The sequence below is a fragment of the Austrofundulus limnaeus genome, unplaced genomic scaffold (genome assembly GCF_001266775.1).
Source record: "Austrofundulus limnaeus strain Quisiro unplaced genomic scaffold, Austrofundulus_limnaeus-1.0 Scaffold60, whole genome shotgun sequence".
NCBI lineage: Eukaryota > Metazoa > Chordata > Actinopteri > Cyprinodontiformes > Rivulidae > Austrofundulus > Austrofundulus limnaeus.
Window position 1 is genome coordinate 1,291,851 of NW_013952462.1, and position 17,444 is coordinate 1,309,294.

Here is a 17,444-nt window from a genome sequence, read left to right on the forward strand (position 1 = left end):
GTTTGCTGAGGAGTGGTACGGGAGAGAGCAGCCAGCTGTGAGGGGAGCCCCGAAAAAAACAAAAAACTCAACCAGAAAGTACTTAAAGGACAAAGAACCGGTTCTACCCAATCCATCCTTTCTCCGACAGGTTAGAAACTTCACACACCGTGACGTGGAAAGTGTGACGGCTGGTTCTCCTCGGTCAGAGTAAGAGTTTTCACTTTTTATGTTTCCTTTGGCTCCAAGTCGTGTCGCACGTGCATTGATGTGTGATATTGATTTTTTTAGCTAGCTAACGAGTATTTGTAAAAAATAGATACATTTCTATGTATTACACGTATGACCTAAACTTTACTGTGGTTGATGTGTTTTCCTGATATTACATTTTTTGTAACTTTTTTAATTAAAACCAAGAACTTTGTGTCCTTGTTGCTGGTGCTGAGAACTACTCATCACTTTTATTGTGCACAAAAAAAAAAAAAAAAAACTTGTTGATTATAACACATTCCTTTATCTTTCTTTCATAATGAAACGATTGTGTTGCTGTAACCTAATATGTCTGAAGTGATTTGACATGTTTTAGAGCCTGTTAAATGTTTTTGGCTGAGTTATATTCACTTTAAGTTTATTTTTCAATTTAGATTATTAGTATTTTACTCAACACAATTAACACATTAATGAAGTAGAAATTAACTTTAGACATTTAATCCTGTTGTACTTGTGTCTGTCTTATTAAATAGATGTAAACATACTATGAACAAAAAAAAAAGATATGTTATTTTAACCAAAAATTAAATTAACATCAGTTCAGCCAACACAGTGAAACCAGAAATGAACATTAGGAAATAACAGAGTAGGTTTGATCAGTGCTGGGCACAGTTCCCCTAAAGCATTAGTTGGAACTAATTTCCTTATTAGTGCTTTAGGGCTTTTGCTAATTTTAAAATTTATTAGTGGATTAGCACTTGCTAAATTTAGAAGCACTAACTGAGGTCTATAAATGTTATTGATCAACGTTAATGTTAAGAGCTGAGGGTGAAAGCTGTCACACATTTTGTTCATGTGTGTCACTTATCCACCAGATGACAATAAATAAACTCAAATACAGCTGAGGAATGTCAATGATAAGTCTTAAAAGAGCAACATGTGACTCATGTTGTCTGTTGGAGAATGTTCATGGGTTGACTGGGTTATTTTAGTGCTTTAAAATTAGCTTTTTCTAAAACTTTCAGTGCATTAGTGCTTTAGAATTAGGGGACTTAAATATTTGAGTTAGTGTTTTAGGGCTAGTGGAACTAATTTTTAGATTAGTCCTGCCCACCACTGGGTTTGACTTAATGTTCCATCAGTGCTTAATTTATGACAAAAATCAGTGTAATTGTGTTGAATTCTTGGATTTAGTCTACAAGTTTAGATTTGTACAACCTATAATAATGAATTATTTAATAAAGTTAAGCCCAGGATACTTTAGTTACAAACACATTCCTGTTTAAATCAATCAAACATGGTTTGGTTGTTTTTAAAGTGTTTGTATTTACTTGCTCTCCTGCTTACATAATTATTTTCTTACTTTATAAAAAAAAAGGCACACAGAATATTTCAGTGTTTCTGCTGGCCTTTTTTAAACATGTAGTCCTTCCAAGGAGCACATCTCTTTCGGCCTCCTCTGTGACGTCCTACAGGGTTCAACTATTTACTGACCTTTACCTCGAGGGGTGTTTGTACAAGCGTGTGCAGTTTGTTGGGCTTTCACCATGACGTCAACTCATTCCACTCTGGATGTTGAGATGGCCTCCCAGCGGTCTTCCTGGCATCCTTTTATTTCTGCCTGCAGATGTTTTATCTTAATGTTCATGCATTCATCGTTTGTCATGAAATGTTAAGCTTGGTGTCATCTTTCTCTGATGTGAAGTTCAGAGAGTTCAGTTCAGCCTGAAGGCAAAGATCAGCAGATGAAGACAGTAGCTGCACCAAACCTGCAGGAGCTTAGATTTACACTCTGTTAGCACATTAAACAGGCTGATAATGAAAGTCCCTTCACTTATTTTTTCTTTGCCAAACTTTCTCTAATTCTTATTTTCTTTTACTGGAAGCCAAATGTTGTTTTTCTTTCGGCAGCACCTCTCTGCAGGGGTCTTAGCAGCGAGCAAACTCCCCTGAAAGATTTGGCAGTTGTTTTATACTGAATATCCTTCTTGACGTGACCTGGGCTCAAACCTGCAGCATCAGAATTACAGGACTGTGGCACCGACTGCCAACTCACTGCAGTTGTTTCTACCAGAGGCTCCATCCTTCTCCATCTTCTGCCACTTCTCTGTAGTCAGGCTGCAGAGACATCAGGTTTATGAGAGAAACCCAGACATCCCTCTCCCCAGCGACACTTTCCAGCTCCTCCTGAGGGACCCCAAGGCAAAAGGACCAGAGAGGCCCCCAAGGGATGGCCAGGGTTAACCTTGAAAATATGCTGGCCTCCCCACTGACCCTGTGGGGCAAAAGGGGAAACCACCCCCTCCCATTTAAAAGTCATTTTCAAATCACACAAACCATATATCTATCTCCTTTATTCACATCATAAATTTAAAACCAATAAATAAATAAATAAATACAGAATTAATAAGAAAATAAATAAATCTTAACTTATACATACAGTATAAGGCTGCTGCTCACCATTTTCAACTGAGTGAGGCGCTGGGCCATCGAGGAAGAAGAGTACATGTAGCCTCCACCTGAGGAGCGTGGCAATGTTTGGAAAGAGCAAATCAGGCGTGCAGTCGGGTGAAAATCAAGCAGAGGAAGAAGCAGCTTTACAGTGCAGAACGGTGGCTTTAAAATTGGCAAAGCTTGTATTACAAGCGGCCGAAATGGGTTTCCTCCGCAGGGTGGCTGGGCTCTCCCTTAGAGATAGGGTGAGAAGCTCGGTCATCCGGGAGGGACTCAGAGTAGAGCCGCTGCTCCTCCACGTCGAGAGGAGCCAGTTGAGGTGGCTCGGGCATCTGGTAAGGATGCCTCCTGGACGCCTCCCTGGTGAGGTGTTCCGGGCACGTCCCACCGGGAGGAGGCCCAGAGGAAGACCCAGGACACGCTGGAGGGACTATGTCTCTCGGCTGGCCTGGGAACGCCTTGGAGTTCCCCCGGAGGAGCTGGAAGAAGTGACTGGGGAGAGGGAGGTCTGGGCCTCCCTTCTGAAGCTGCTGCCCCCGCGACCCGACCCCGGATAGGCAGAAGAAAATGGATGGATGGATGTATTAAATTAAAGATGTAAATTTTACCTTTTTAGAGAAAAGGACAAACGTCTCATAAGTGTTGCAGTAATAATTATTAGTTCATCCAGCGCCCTTTCCATTGCTGTATGAATTAATTCATTCTACTTGATTGATACTCATATCAAGAGTTTATTTATGTAGGTAAAATTATGTTTACCAACCTGTTTAAAACACCAGAATGCAGAAAATGGCATCTACTTCATTCAAAGATTTTCTCAGGGGGACCCTCAGACGTCCCTCCCAACCCCCTCAACTCCCACCAGTGTGTCCCCCATAGATCACAAACACTTCTGATGCCCCTTAAATAGCTTGATGTAAGAAGCTATTACATCAAGCTATTTAAGGGGCATCAGAAGTGTTTGTGATCTTTCATGTATAAATTTATACTTTAAATTTATACATTATTAAATTTATGATATTTCATGTATAAAGATCCAAAACAGCTTATTAAATAAAGAAAATCTTAGTTCTTTGACTGACCTCAGCTTAGTTTGTTCATGATTATGACCAAAACGTCGAATCTTTTTGGTTTGATAAATTTCTGATGTGTAAACTCATTAACAGTTGTTACTTATTTTCTGTGCATTTTTGGTTGAGTCAGTTCACATTAAATTTTCGTGAATTTTGTCAATAATTGTGGTTGAACCAGAAGCTTTTGGAAGCCTGGTGATGACTAGACTAGGGCTGCCACGATTAGTCGATTAATCGACGACTAATCGATTATTAAAATAATCGATGACTAATTTAATAATCGATTAATCTTTTTTTTCTTTGTTTTTCTCTCCAAACTGTTTTGACACCTTCCACTGCCACATCTGCCTTTCTGTCCTTGACACACATGCACAGTAGTGGTAACTGGGGTAGGCCGTGGACGTCACAAGACATTATACAGACAGATTTTAGTTAGCATATAGCTAAAATCCAATGATGGTTATATAATAGCAGCTGCATTCTGGCACGATAAGCTCAGTTTTATATTCAATTAATGTATGATCCCATTAGTCGACTGAAAAAATAATCAGTGATTAAGCGACTATAAAAATAATCATTTGTGGCAGCTCTAGACTAAACCAAAGTTTTGTAATTATTCCACTTATTTCCAGGAACACAATTACTTCTCCACAGCTGAATTTCTTGGAATATTAAAAAACATAGTAAAGTCCAGCTCACTGTAAAATATTTTATCTCCCTTTAGGTCATCATCTCCTCCTCCTTTGATCTGCATCATGTTGGATCCGCTTGCCATCAGTTGTCTCTTGTTGTGTATTTGTGGGCTGTGCAATGCCCAGTCTGGCAACCCTGTAGTCCAACTACGTCTAGCTGGGGAGAAAAGGAAACACTACGAGGGCCGGGTGGAAGTTTTCTACAATGGAGAGTGGGGAACGGTGTGCGATGATGACTTCTCCATCTACGCAGCCCAAGTGGTGTGCAGAGAGCTGGGCTTCATGGATGCTGTGTCCTGGTCCCCCTCAGCCAAGTTTGGAAAAGGAGAAGGTAAAGAATTGGTGTCTGCTGGTGTCAAAATCTTAATTTGTACTCAAATAAAAAAAAATCTGATTTAGTTGTTTAAGAATTGAAGTGAGGGGTGTTTATGTGGCCATTGAATGACATGCATTACGTAAAAGTAATCCCATCTGTGTATGCAGCTCCATATGTTCCGTGATGATCTCTGAATGAGGTTCAGATTTCCCCCGACTCTGAATCCCCACAAAGCACTGGTTTCCTCATTAGATGTAAAATGTGAGCTGGAACACATCAGTCAGTGCAGAGTAGGGAACAACTGGAAACAAGATATGTAAACCAGACCCACACAGACATAATCTCACCTCCTTTTTTCCTCTTTTCCTTTTTTCCTGTCATGTATAGTTTACTCCATTACCAGAGAAACACTAATGACTTTCCCACCTCTGTGAACGTGGTAGTTTCTGGTTGCTGGTGGTGACCGTATGCCAGTAGTTGTAAGTTCAGACAGCACTCTTGTTGAGGACCCCTCTGGGTTCCTTACACGCATTTAGATAACTAAAATGAGGCAAAATCAACTTCTGATTTAGTTTCAGTGCATTTCATAAATGTGGTTCTTTGGGTAGATAGATGGGTAGATACACTGCAAAAACTGTCCACCTAACCAAGTTTTAAAATCTTATATCCAGCCAAAAAGTCTTTTTGATCTTGTTTTGAGACTGATTTACTAAACAAGAACTGACTGTGTAAGAATAATAATCTTGTTTTCAGAATGTGTAAGATTATTTGTCTTATTAGTCTGAAATTTTGACTCAAATTAAGTAAAAAAATTTCTGCCAATGGAGTAAGAAATTTTTACTTGGTAAGACTCTTGAAATAAGAAAAAATTGAGTCAAACCAAGTATTTCAAGAATCTTACTAAGTAAAATTTTCTTACTCCATTGGCAGAAATTGTTGACTTAATTTGAGTCAAATTTTCAGACTAACAAGACAAATAATCTTACACATTCTGAAAACAAGATGATTATTCTTACACAATCAGTTCTTGATTAGTAAATTAGACTCAAAACAAGATCATAATGATTTTTTGGCTGGATATAAGATTTTAAAACTTGGTAAGATGGACAGTTTTTGCAGTGTAGATGTGTAGATAGGTAGATGGATGGGTAGATAGATGGGTACATGGGTAGATAGATGGGTATATGGGTAGATAGATGGGTACATGGGTAGATAGATGGGTAGGTAGACTGGTGGATAGATAAATAAGTACTGGTAAGTCAATCCTGGGCTGGGACTGACAAGTTCTCATGCAATTTAGCTACATTTAGCTTTCAGATATTGTTTTACTAACTTCAGCATTTAGCTGCAGCATTGCTAGTATCTTTTGCAGTTATCTTCTAATTTAGTTTAATTGAGAAATTTGGCTGACTTTTTTAAAGAGGCAATAAAAGTTTATAATTAAAACAAATACATTCATGTAGACAGTGCTCCTTCCTCCTTTCACTAGCTTGTTAACTCCCCATAAAACCTCCACATTCTAGTGTTAACAAAGCATTTATCACAAAGTTAAGCATATAAAAGTGAACTGAAACTTAGCTGTTTTTCAATCCGTCATACATTTGTAGCTCTGGAACATTAAGCTCTTATAGTAAGACTCTTCCAGAAGTAGGAAAAGCAGAGGCTACGTGGCCATGTGAAATTGTTGGTATGAACACAATGTTCCTCTGCAACATGTTGAGGCTGTCAGAATGATGAGCAGCACGTTGGAGGTTCCCGTGGCTGCAGCTACAGTAATGTGCCTCTTCTTCACTCATGATTCAGAGCAGCCAGCTGAATAACAGATGATCTTTTCCAGCCGTGACATTTCTCAGCCTTGTTTTGGCTGAAGGATATGTCAGAGATCAAAAGTGTCTCCGTGTGAGTAACTTTCCTTCACTGGTGACTAGACCTCAGTAAAAATGTCCAAATACACTACAAAAAGATGAGACACACAGCTTAAGCTGTCGAATAAAATGTTTAAATGATGTTCAGATTTGTAGTTTTGATGCTGTAATGTTTTTTATAAGGAAGGAAGGTAATTGTGCATCTTAAATTCCAGCTTTGTTTGTGGCTCCCTTTAGCTCAGTGACAAAAGCCTTGCCATCAAAAGCAGTGAAAATCAGATCAATAATGTCCTCATATTGCAAATAACCAATGATGATAGTGATTTTTTCAGAAAATATGACAGTTTAATCAACAAATTGTCAAGAAAGACACTGTTAATGTGCTATTATTTGCCTGACAAGCTCACTAAAACCCAAAGATTTCAGTTTATCTCATTAATAAATTAAACAGTCATGCTGATATAAACCACAGTGGAAAACTGTGTGCGTAAAAAGATAAACTCCCTTTAACAGGAAAAAACCTCCAGGGGAACCAAAACCAGACCCAGGATAGGGTCAGAGAGGACAGGAAAGAGACCTAGACAAACACAGAATGACAGGAATCAAACAAATCTCTCTGATTTCTCACGTAACTTATTTTGTCACCAATTGTCCGCCTTTGTTCAGTCTGGTTTTAAAAGCACTGCAGTCTGATTATTATTTTTTATATTGTTTAAAAATAACAAATAAAAAGCACATTTTCACTTTACACACTGTTAAGCCAATACTTTAATTTTTTTACTAATGTGTAGACAGAGATTTTATCCCAAATAGTTTGAGTGCTGGTTAGTGTGTGATGCTCAGAACGGCAGATTGCGACAAAGTGAAGATTCAGCGCAATTTGCGCACTTCCTCAGATAGCTAACTTTTACTAATTGGCATTTTATAATGTATAAACATTTTTGTGCAATGTCTTGTGATGGTTTTTGTTGCAAATGGGCTCTTCGTGGCTAACTGAATTCCCTTTTCTCTTGTTTCAGGTCGAATCTGGCTCGATAACGTGCACTGCACCGGTGGAGAGAAGAGCCTGGCTCAGTGTGAGTCCAACGGCTTCGGGGTTTCTGACTGCAAACACTCAGAAGACGTCGGGGTGGTCTGCTCCCAGAAGCGTATTCCAGGCTTTAAGTTCATCCAAAACCAAGCCAACAGCGTGGAGGTAAGGTCCCAGCACACCCACAGTGAATATTGCGATATACAAAGTGTTCACACTGTCACATAAATATCAGTTCACACATGGTTCAAGTAGACACATGAAATATGTACAGATGCTCTCTTCATTGAGTATCGGCTTTGGATGAAAGAAAAAAGTTATCTCTGTGAAACTGCTCCAGCTCTCAAACTGACTCTTCAAACCCTTCCAAGTCTGCTAACAGGAATTGGCTTGAACTATTAAGGTGCGTTAAGTGTCTCATCTTGTTAAAACTGCGAGTGTTTACTTGAAAACAAATATTGAGTAGCTTGAACAAAAAGCAGCTAAACTATAAACACAAAATTAAAGTCAAACATTATATCGGCCTTTGCATATTATGCATGTTTTATTGCTACCCATTTTACAGAAATCTGCCATAAAGACTACAGTCCTACAGTGTTACAGTGTCCCTGCCCACACCAGACCCCCAGTCTGCAGCCGGGGAGATTTCAGAGATGACTCAGAGGGCAGGAAAACCATCCTGTCTGGGTGCAGAGAACCGGATGGAAAGTCAGGCGTGTGGGCATGTGAACGTGACAGGGAGGATGGGGAGGGCAGGAGAGGACATGGAGGCATTCCTTCTGCTCGTCTGCAAACAAGTTATTAAAACAAGGTGCTGCAGAGCGTTTTCCATTACGAATTAATGACTTAGCTAAAGGAAGGTGAGTTTGGCGGTTTAGAAGGGGCCAGTATGTTCTCACTGCATTCATACCAGAGCTTCGTGTTTATTTATACTTGACAGGGGGCGGAATTAGCTGAGTCACACCAGGACAGCACTTTTTTTTTGACTGGATTCTGTTAGGATGCCTGAGTAGAACATTTATTGAAAAAAAAATGTGTTTACTTTTCCACTGCAAAGTTCAGCACTGGGCATGGAGGAGATGAGGAGAGGTGAAATTAAAATGAGCAATGTGTGCTGCTGAACACTCTGCATTTATTCCTGAGTTTTATAGCTTGTATATTTAGGTAACACCTTCATGTTCCGTGTTTGTTCTGAGTTTTTAGGGTTTCTGGTGTGTTAGGGCAGTTCAGTCTGCCACCCTGTAAATACTTCCTTGGTTCGGCCAAAGTCTTTCAAGTCACGGAGCAGAGGAAGAGAAAAAAGGTGTAGCTAATCTTTGGCATTGCTTGAACTGACAGCAGCAATGGGCAACTCTGTTCCTGCGACCTGTTTATTCACAGCATGAATTAGCATTTTGTACCTGGAATGTTAGCAGTCAGCTGTGTAAATACAGTTAAATTTCCATAGATTTTTACCACAATTTACATTTTACCTTATGGAGTACTAATCTTAAAGACTTTTTACAGGCTTCAAATTTCATAAATGCAGTCTTTAGTGACATTTTTGTGTATTTTCCGTTAGTTTTCTGTAGATCCTTGTGTTTTTCCATTCTGTGACATCTGTCAGTCTTTGTTTTAGTCCCGCCCTAACTCACCTGCTCCTCATGTCTCCTCCAGGTGTTTCTCATTTAACCCTCATTAATGTGTCATCATATTTAATCTTTTGTCCTCTGTTCATTTATTGTGCTGTTTCCAACCCCAGCCCGTGTGCTGCCACGTCAGCACGCTTTATTGTTAATAAACAAGTCTCTTTGCACATGTTCTGGAGTTTTGCCTGTTCTCCTGGTCCTGCCTCAAAAAGCTCGAATAAAGATTTCATTTCGCCAAAGTTTTCTTGTAGAAAAATATACCGTATTTTAAGATGTTTTAGATATTTTTGAAATGGGGTTCTGTGGAAAGATTATGAACACCAACTATCTTACCCGTTTTAGATGGTCCTTCAACAACCTCAGTTTGAAAAAAAAAAGTTATATTATGATTGAATTGGTAGCTAATGAATAGTCTAAGCAAGGCCAAGATCAAAGAGGAATGCTGTTGTCTTAAAACAACTTAAATCCAAAAACAATTAAAAATAAAAATCATATCAGTTTATGCAAATATGAACTTAATGGTTATGGTGCGTTCACACCGAACGCGATTTCAGCTTCAAAATCGCAGCCAACGCTGAAGTCTGAAGCTTGTGCACTTTGAGGTCAGACGCAGGACAGTTGTTGAAGCGCCGCACGGCGACAGCCGCCCCGCCCCTCCCTCCTCTGTCGGGCTCCGTTTAATGTCGGACGAGGAAGTGGCTTTGCTTTATTTACAGACAGCCAGAACGTGTCACGTTCATCAGATAATTAATTCATAATTAATTCACCAGATAATTCAGAGAAGAGGCTCACAGCTGCTTTCAGGACTATTTTTTTCAGTCTGATGAGTCGCTGTCACGCATTGCTGCGGATCAGGACACGACTGCAGGCACTCATTTTAGCGAAAGAGCTCCGCTCCGTCTGTTTCAGGTTAGTGGACCTCATTCAGTAAACTGTCCCGTCGGGAAATATGTCGCTACGTCACACAGTGGAGTCTCTCTGATTGGTTGACGCTGCGCGTCGAGCTGCAAAAGTTCAGATTTCCCAACTTCAGCGATTTGGACGATTTGGACGATCTGAGCGTTCGACGCTCAGATCGTCCAAATCGTTCAAATCGCGCTGCTCTAATCGCGCTTGAGGCGCCGCAGAACTTCCCGACGTTGCTTGAAGCGCGTCCACCATAGACTTTGCATGTAAACCTGCTGCTCCTGACGCTGAAATCGCGTTTGGTGTGAACGCACCATTATACCCCGCCCCTCGCACTGTGACTGCTGGATATGGGCACCAGTGACCCCCGTTACCCTGAAAGGAAGAGGCGGGTATAGATGATGGATGGATGGATGGATGGATGGATGGATGGATGGATGGATGGATGGATGGATGGATGGATGGATGGTTGCACCACCATTAATTTTGCATTATACAATTATTCCAGCTGAAGTAAGATATACCGACAGTATACTGAAAGTGTCCCAAGATGCACCAGATGTGCTAAAGTTAACTGCTGCTGCTATTTGCTCTGGTAAATAACCAAAGATTTTCTTCATAAAAAACTTTGTATAAACAACAGCTATATCAAAGTTTATTAAACTGCTCACTGTAGAATTATTATTATTATTTTTTGATTTGGGTTGTGTTACAATGATAACTTTTGTCTTGGTTCTGCTCAGACTAGCCTTTAGTTCATCAGTTTAGTCAGAATAAAACTATCTTTTCAACTTGAGGTTGTTCAAACAGCTATCTACAGCATGTAAGATATTTATGGTTTATACAGGACTGCATTTATAAAAATGTGAGGTATCCCTAACTGACCTAGCCTGACCCTTGCCTTCCTACGCAGTTCCGCTCAATTCTAGTTTCCCTTCATGGGTCTGGTTTTTACCAGGCTATAACTGACCCTAAACAGGAATTTAAAAACTAGTAGTTGCATAAATAAGAAATCCCCTAAAGAACAATATGTTAAAGTTGCATTTAAAAAAATGTTATTTATACTCCAAACATGTTCCTACAAATTCACTTGTAACATCACTGCATTATTTCTGTATCTGAGTCATTGTCATAAGTAAAGTTAATTACTTTAATACGCCACATCTGATGCTCCCCACTAATCCTACAACATCCACTAGTATCTGTTTAATTGTACAGAGTAATTTGTTCTTATTTTCTTAGTTTAACCCAGCGGAGAGTCATTGTTATGTCTGATTGTTTCTTCCAGAGGGATCAACGTTTGTCACACGTGACAGATGTGGTGGCCACATTCATTAAATCGGGCCTATTTGTTAGCAGAGCTGAACACTGTAATGACAGAAAACTTTATTAATTCTCACTGAGTTGAAAGGATGCACCCAGCTTGTGACTGTCATGATGTTTATGTGAGAATAGCACAGTAAAGAATGTGAAGTGCTATTCTGGGATGATGAGAGTGTTATGGTACAAGTTAGATTGGAGTCATTCTGGGACAGTGTTGTTGCATTTTCCAGACTGTTTGCACCGCAGTTTAAATGTGTGATCGTTGTGTAACACTGCTGTTCTGTGCCAAAAAGAAAAATCCAGGAAAAAACAAAAAACAAAGATTAGTCCACATGGCTAAAACATTTGCCATTATTATCATTGTTTATGCTCTAGAAAAATCTGTTTCTAGATGAAGACATCTTTAGAAGAGACAGAAAATTATGTTTCTGAAGGGACAAAGAAGAATATGAGTCACAAAAACAGCTGCAGTTTAACTCCAGATCGTTACCAGTGTTTACTCCAACAAAACAACTACATCAGGAACCATTACATCGTTGTAAAACACCAGTTGTTTTAACAAAATGCAGCTGTTGGAAGCCTTTTGTTGTATTTATTAAACCAGAACTGTTTAACAGAGTCTACACATGCATACGTTGATTCTCAGGATCTCATTTCCTCGCAGCCTCTGCAAACAACAAAAAGAAATCTGAGCCAGAGCTGGACCTGCCCTGAGAACCATGTATGCAGGAAGCTCATGAGGATAAGAGCGTTTGAGGGGAGAAAATGATGATTTATGTCAGCAGACTGAGCTCAGTTCCTCCTGTGTAGGACAGGATCAGACTGCTGCACCACATGTTCAACAGCTGGATCCTCTTGAGGCTTTAATCACATTTTTTTGTGAGTCACATTACCTGAGCTGAAGGATTTTTAACTTGAACATTTTTGATTTAATACCCTCACAATGTGCTCATTTCATAAATCGGAGTTATGATTTGTGAACATCACGTTTGATTCAAGGCTTTGGGATGATTTTTGCAAAACTAGAAACATAGAACTTTAAAATGTTAGGTAAAAACAGGAAGTCATGCAGCTGTGCACATTAGATTAGCTAGGATTTGAGTGGATTTATTTAAAAACTGCACATTTTAGTGTTACGGCTAGTTCTCTGAGACAATTCTGCATAATGACACATAAACCTTAGACTGTGCTTTGTGTGTTCAGGACAAATAAGATGCAGTGAGCATTAGATTATTTTATTCCACGGTAATCTCTCCAGCCTGGTTGTAGCTTCACGTTTTAACAGACATTGCACTCCGTTGTGCTGAAGTTAGGTAATCTTTGTCTGAAAAGAGTTTTTTTTTCTTTTCGCTGCCACAGTGGGAGCAGCAGGCTCTGATAGATATTCCAGATGTGCGTCTCGTCATCTGTCAGGTCTGTTTGCTGAAGCTGGTGAGGCTGCAGAGAAAGTCATATCTCAGTTGTTTTTCATCCAAACTGATGCTGATTGGCCTTCATTCTTGTTAAGTTTTGTAAAATGTGGGCGGGCAGAAGGTTAGTCTTTTTTTTTTTTTTTTTTTTTTTTTTGCACGTGCTGGTGAACGTGCATCGGGCTGTGAATAAAGTGGAAGAAATGCAGAGTAGTGGAAGCATTAGTCACACACTGGCTAGACCACAGCCTCATGTTCACACAGCTATGTTCTGGGCGGGAGAGAGACCCCCGTCAGGAAAGTAAGTCGGGCTTTCATTTGGAAAGAGTTCAGTAATTTAGCAGAGCTCACTTCAGAGAGAAGCACTGTAATGATCTGTTTTCTTTTTTCTCTCACTCACCAACAGAAATATTTCTTTAGGATTAAAGGCATCTGTACAGTCTCAGGGTCAGTGAGGTACAGTAAGATGAGGTAAATGTTCAGAAATGTTCTTTGGAGAACTGGCCTCAGCTTGACCTGACATAAACATGAAATGCATTTTTGTTCAGACTTGAATACGAAGAATGAGACCAAAAAAGTTACTGTTCAATTCTAACTTCTTTTTAGTATTTTTAAATAATTTGTTGGCAGAGACTGGCTGCAGAAGCAGCATCTTCATTTAATTATGAGCAAGTTTGATCTTTTCATTTGAACTTAGTGTAGTCAAACTCAAAAGATATACTGGTGTGTTGACACAAAACAGACAACTTAGCAAAATAATCATTTAAAAAAAGATCTTTAGGCTCTGGTTCTGCTTTATTAGTTGACCAAAGACAACAGTCTGACACACAAAATATTTTTTACCACTAACAAAGTGATTCCCTATGAGATGAAAATTGCTCACCTGAAGGATGGTGAATTTCTCAGGTCTTTTCTGGATTTTTTTTTTCTGTTTTCTTAAAGACAAAGCTGCACATACTGGTCATCCTCTGTAGATTTTGTTTATTTTTTTCAAATCTGACACTTTTTCACCTTTTTAATCACACACTGTGTAATATTTTGTCACAATCAGGGACAAAGACTGAAGAGATGTCCCCCAGCCAAAAATAAAAATAAAAAAACCTGAAAGACTTTCAGAAAGAGTGAAGAAATATTGATCAAAGCTTCTTTGGGACAAAGATTTTTCACAACTTTAATGAGAATCAGCATCGTGTCTCTTTGTTCTTCTCTCTGCAGCTCAGCAGAGCTCAAATCTGAGTTTGTACGTCTGGGTTGCAGCCGAACTGTATAATGATGAGTCTACGTTTGATGGTCAGAGGTCTGGGAGGCTGCTGGACTGATCCCAGCTGTGCAGATCTGTGCACTTCTCTTCTGTCTCTCATTCAGTTTCCTCTCCCAGAGCCAAAAACAACACAGCTCAGACCCAACTCAGCGCCTCGTTTAAACCAACCCCACACCTGTCTTTTTCCTCTTTTCATTTTTGCTTTTTATTCCTTTCATTCTTTAATGCAACTTTTATATTAGAACCCTCCACACAGAAGGAGAAAAAGAAAAAGAAAACATTAAATTGAGAACACCGGCTCTGTGACCATGAGCACGTTTCCCTACCTCCTCACCCCGCCAGGCACAGACGGAAAACACTCTGTCCTGCTCAGCTTGCAAGAATCCCTTCATGACAGAGTAGTTTTTTTGCTCGCTGTAACCGCTGTGGTCAGTGGGCGGTTCTGGGGTCACTCCTAAAACCCCGGAGACTCCTCCTGCACTGCGGTCTTGAAGGCTGAGAGACCCTGAAGCCTTGAACATTCCTTAAGGCTGACGCCATCTCAGGAAGCCACTCAGTGGGCAAACGATTAATATACTGGCCCTGGACCTTTTTTTTTTTTTGGAGGGAAAGTTAAAGAAACTGTCTATTATAAAAAGGAGTGAAGTCAGCATTTATAAATCACAAAGCATCTCAGAGCTTGGGCTGATTTTGGCACCTGTGGTACAACTTCATACCCATTCAGGAGCAAACGGCAGCTTTTGGCTCAAACGAACAATGGCAGAGTTATTAGCTGTGCTCCAGAGGTCAGAGGTAACCAATCCTTCTTGATTTAGAGCACAAGATGCTGATTGTGAGCTTTGTTTATCCACACTGTGAGCAGATGGCTCAACCTCACCTTTAAAAGCACAAAGAATCACCCGTAGACATTATATCTTCCAATTTCCTGAAACATACTCGCTTTTATATGTCTTTGTTTTTAAATTATTTGCTTTAAACCATCAAATGATCTCCTAATAGTGGTAAATTCCTTCCACTTTTCCTCAAAGATATCAGTTTTTTTCTCCATAGATTTCTATGAGCTGTGTTGCAAGAGTGAAAGTAGGAATATTTATTTGTGAAAAAAAAACAAAGCTGGAACTCATCTTTTAGTTGGATTTAGAAGACGTTTTAAATTTAGATTTTGCTCACAAACTCAATGTAATTAACTTCAGCTACGCTGCAGCAGGTTTAAATAGATCTTTAGTCACATTTGTCATCCTAAACTCTTTTGCGTTCAACATGTGCAAACTGTGGGTCCTACAAGATATTACAACAGCAGGATTTCTTCTTTTTTTTTTCTCCGTTCTGGAAAGGGTTTGCATTTCCCGCGAAATGAGTCATACAGGCTGTGTTGTATTTGTAATAAATCAGGTGGAGGATCTCATTTTTACAGAGTATGTAAATGAAACTGACTTGTCCTGTAAACAGCGTTTTCACTTTACAGGTTACATAACTTATTTATTCAGCAAACAGTGTTTCTGGATCATTTCTGCAAAGTTAGATACAACAAAAATTGGTTTGAGCTGCAAGTTTTGTTCCGCAGTTAAAAGTAAATCAGTGGGGGAGAGATTTCAGTGGGAAAATAGCTTCAGTGGAAGATTAGCCAATTGTTTCATTCTGGGGAAATATGATGATCTCATTTACCGTACTGGTTAACTTGACATCTCAAACGTAAACCACAGATGTGTAACCAAAAATATTATTAACACACATCCACACACAACATTACAAGAGCCTGGTCGTTAAAGGTCAACATTTTATGACTTCTTTCTCTTTGACAGCTTGACATTAATCAAGACAAATTATCAACAGGCTTAATGATCAGATCTAAAACTGTTCAGAGTCTGTAATGTGGAGACTTGATAAACACACATTTATCTTGTGCTGACTGACTAAAACATCCCTGACAACAACCAGAAACACACTCAAAGACATTTTCATCACATGCGACATGTTGATGAGAAGAATATGAAGCACAACTCTTCAAATAAAGGATTATTAGATGAAGAGGAGTCACAGTTTGGGTAAAAAAGTGTGCAGCAAGAAATAACTCATCCAGTAAAGTGGAGTACAAAGTTCCTGTTACGTAGTTAAATCCGTGTGCACCTAAAAGAAAGAAGCATCATGTTACAGTAAAGGGATCCATGATTAGTTGGAACATTGGACTTTATTTAATAAACACATATTTTAACTGTAAAATAAAGAGTGTAAAAATACTGTAGGATGTTTAGTTTTTATCATTTTTAAACTAAAAGTTTAAAAATATATTTTAACACGGATGGGGCCATTTAATTTACACGCAAAGCATTCTGGGTAAATGATGACATCGATAAGTCCTCGGTGCGAGCGAGCTATATCCATCCTGAAGGTTAAACTTGGACAATATCTGATGATCGACTCTTAAATGAAAGGTAGAAATGACTCAGCCTGTAACTATTTATTATTATTTATGAACTATTTTTTAAAATTTACAAAACTAAACAGCCTACAGTATTTTTACAGCCTTTATTTTACAGTTAAAATAAATGTTTATCAAATAAAGTCTAATGTTACAACTAATCAGGGATCCCTTTAAATCAACTGTAATTAGTGATTTTCACAATTTGAACTGATGAAACCTCCTCTGTTTCCACTGTCAGGGTCTGACGGTGCAGGTGGAGGATGTGAGGATCAGAGCCACGTACTCGCACAGAAAAAGAATCCCCATCACTGAGGGCTTTGTGGAGGTGAAAGATGGAGGCAAGTGGAGGCAGATCTGTAGTGAGGACTGGACACAAATGAACAACAGGGTCGTCTGCGGCATGTATGGCTTCCCCGATGAGAAAAACGTCAACGTCCGACCCTACAAGTGAGTAACAGCTGGTTTCACTCTTTAAATGTTGGTAATAAATTACATAAAAGGTTTCCAGACAGGTTAGACTTTACCATTTCCCTTTTGAGTTGCTCTGTAGTATAAATACATATAAAGACTCCCTTTAAACATCACACCTTAACGATGTGTAATTGGAGGTTCACCACACACACTTTTATGACACAAAAGCTCTTTATGTTAAAAATATTGCACTTTACGGGAAGTCCCTCAATCTTTTTTGTTGTTTTTTTGGTTTCAGCCAGTTAAGGAATGCATATCCCAGACCAAACAGACGTTAGGAAACATTACACAACCATGTTTGTTTACTCTAGTCATCGCTCGCCCCTTCATGTATTTTCCACTCTGAGATCTAGCAGATCTGGCCCTGCAGAATTCCTGACAGGATTCCAAAAAAAAAATGACACG

At 39.3% G+C, this 17,444-nt stretch overlaps 1 protein-coding gene across 1 annotated transcript in view; it reads left to right on the top strand.

Annotated features, from left to right (window-relative positions):
- Positions 1–17,444, top strand: part of loxl2a (lysyl oxidase-like 2a) — a 27,510-nt gene continuing 10,066 nt past the window's right edge. The window contains exons 1-4 of the mRNA XM_014009667.1: positions 1–189; positions 4,441–4,739; positions 7,609–7,784; positions 16,807–17,015. Of these exons, the coding sequence (XP_013865121.1) occupies positions 4,472–4,739; positions 7,609–7,784; positions 16,807–17,015 (653 nt within the window). The 5' untranslated portion in view covers positions 1–189; positions 4,441–4,471. The remainder of the gene's footprint in view (positions 190–4,440; positions 4,740–7,608; positions 7,785–16,806; positions 17,016–17,444) is intronic.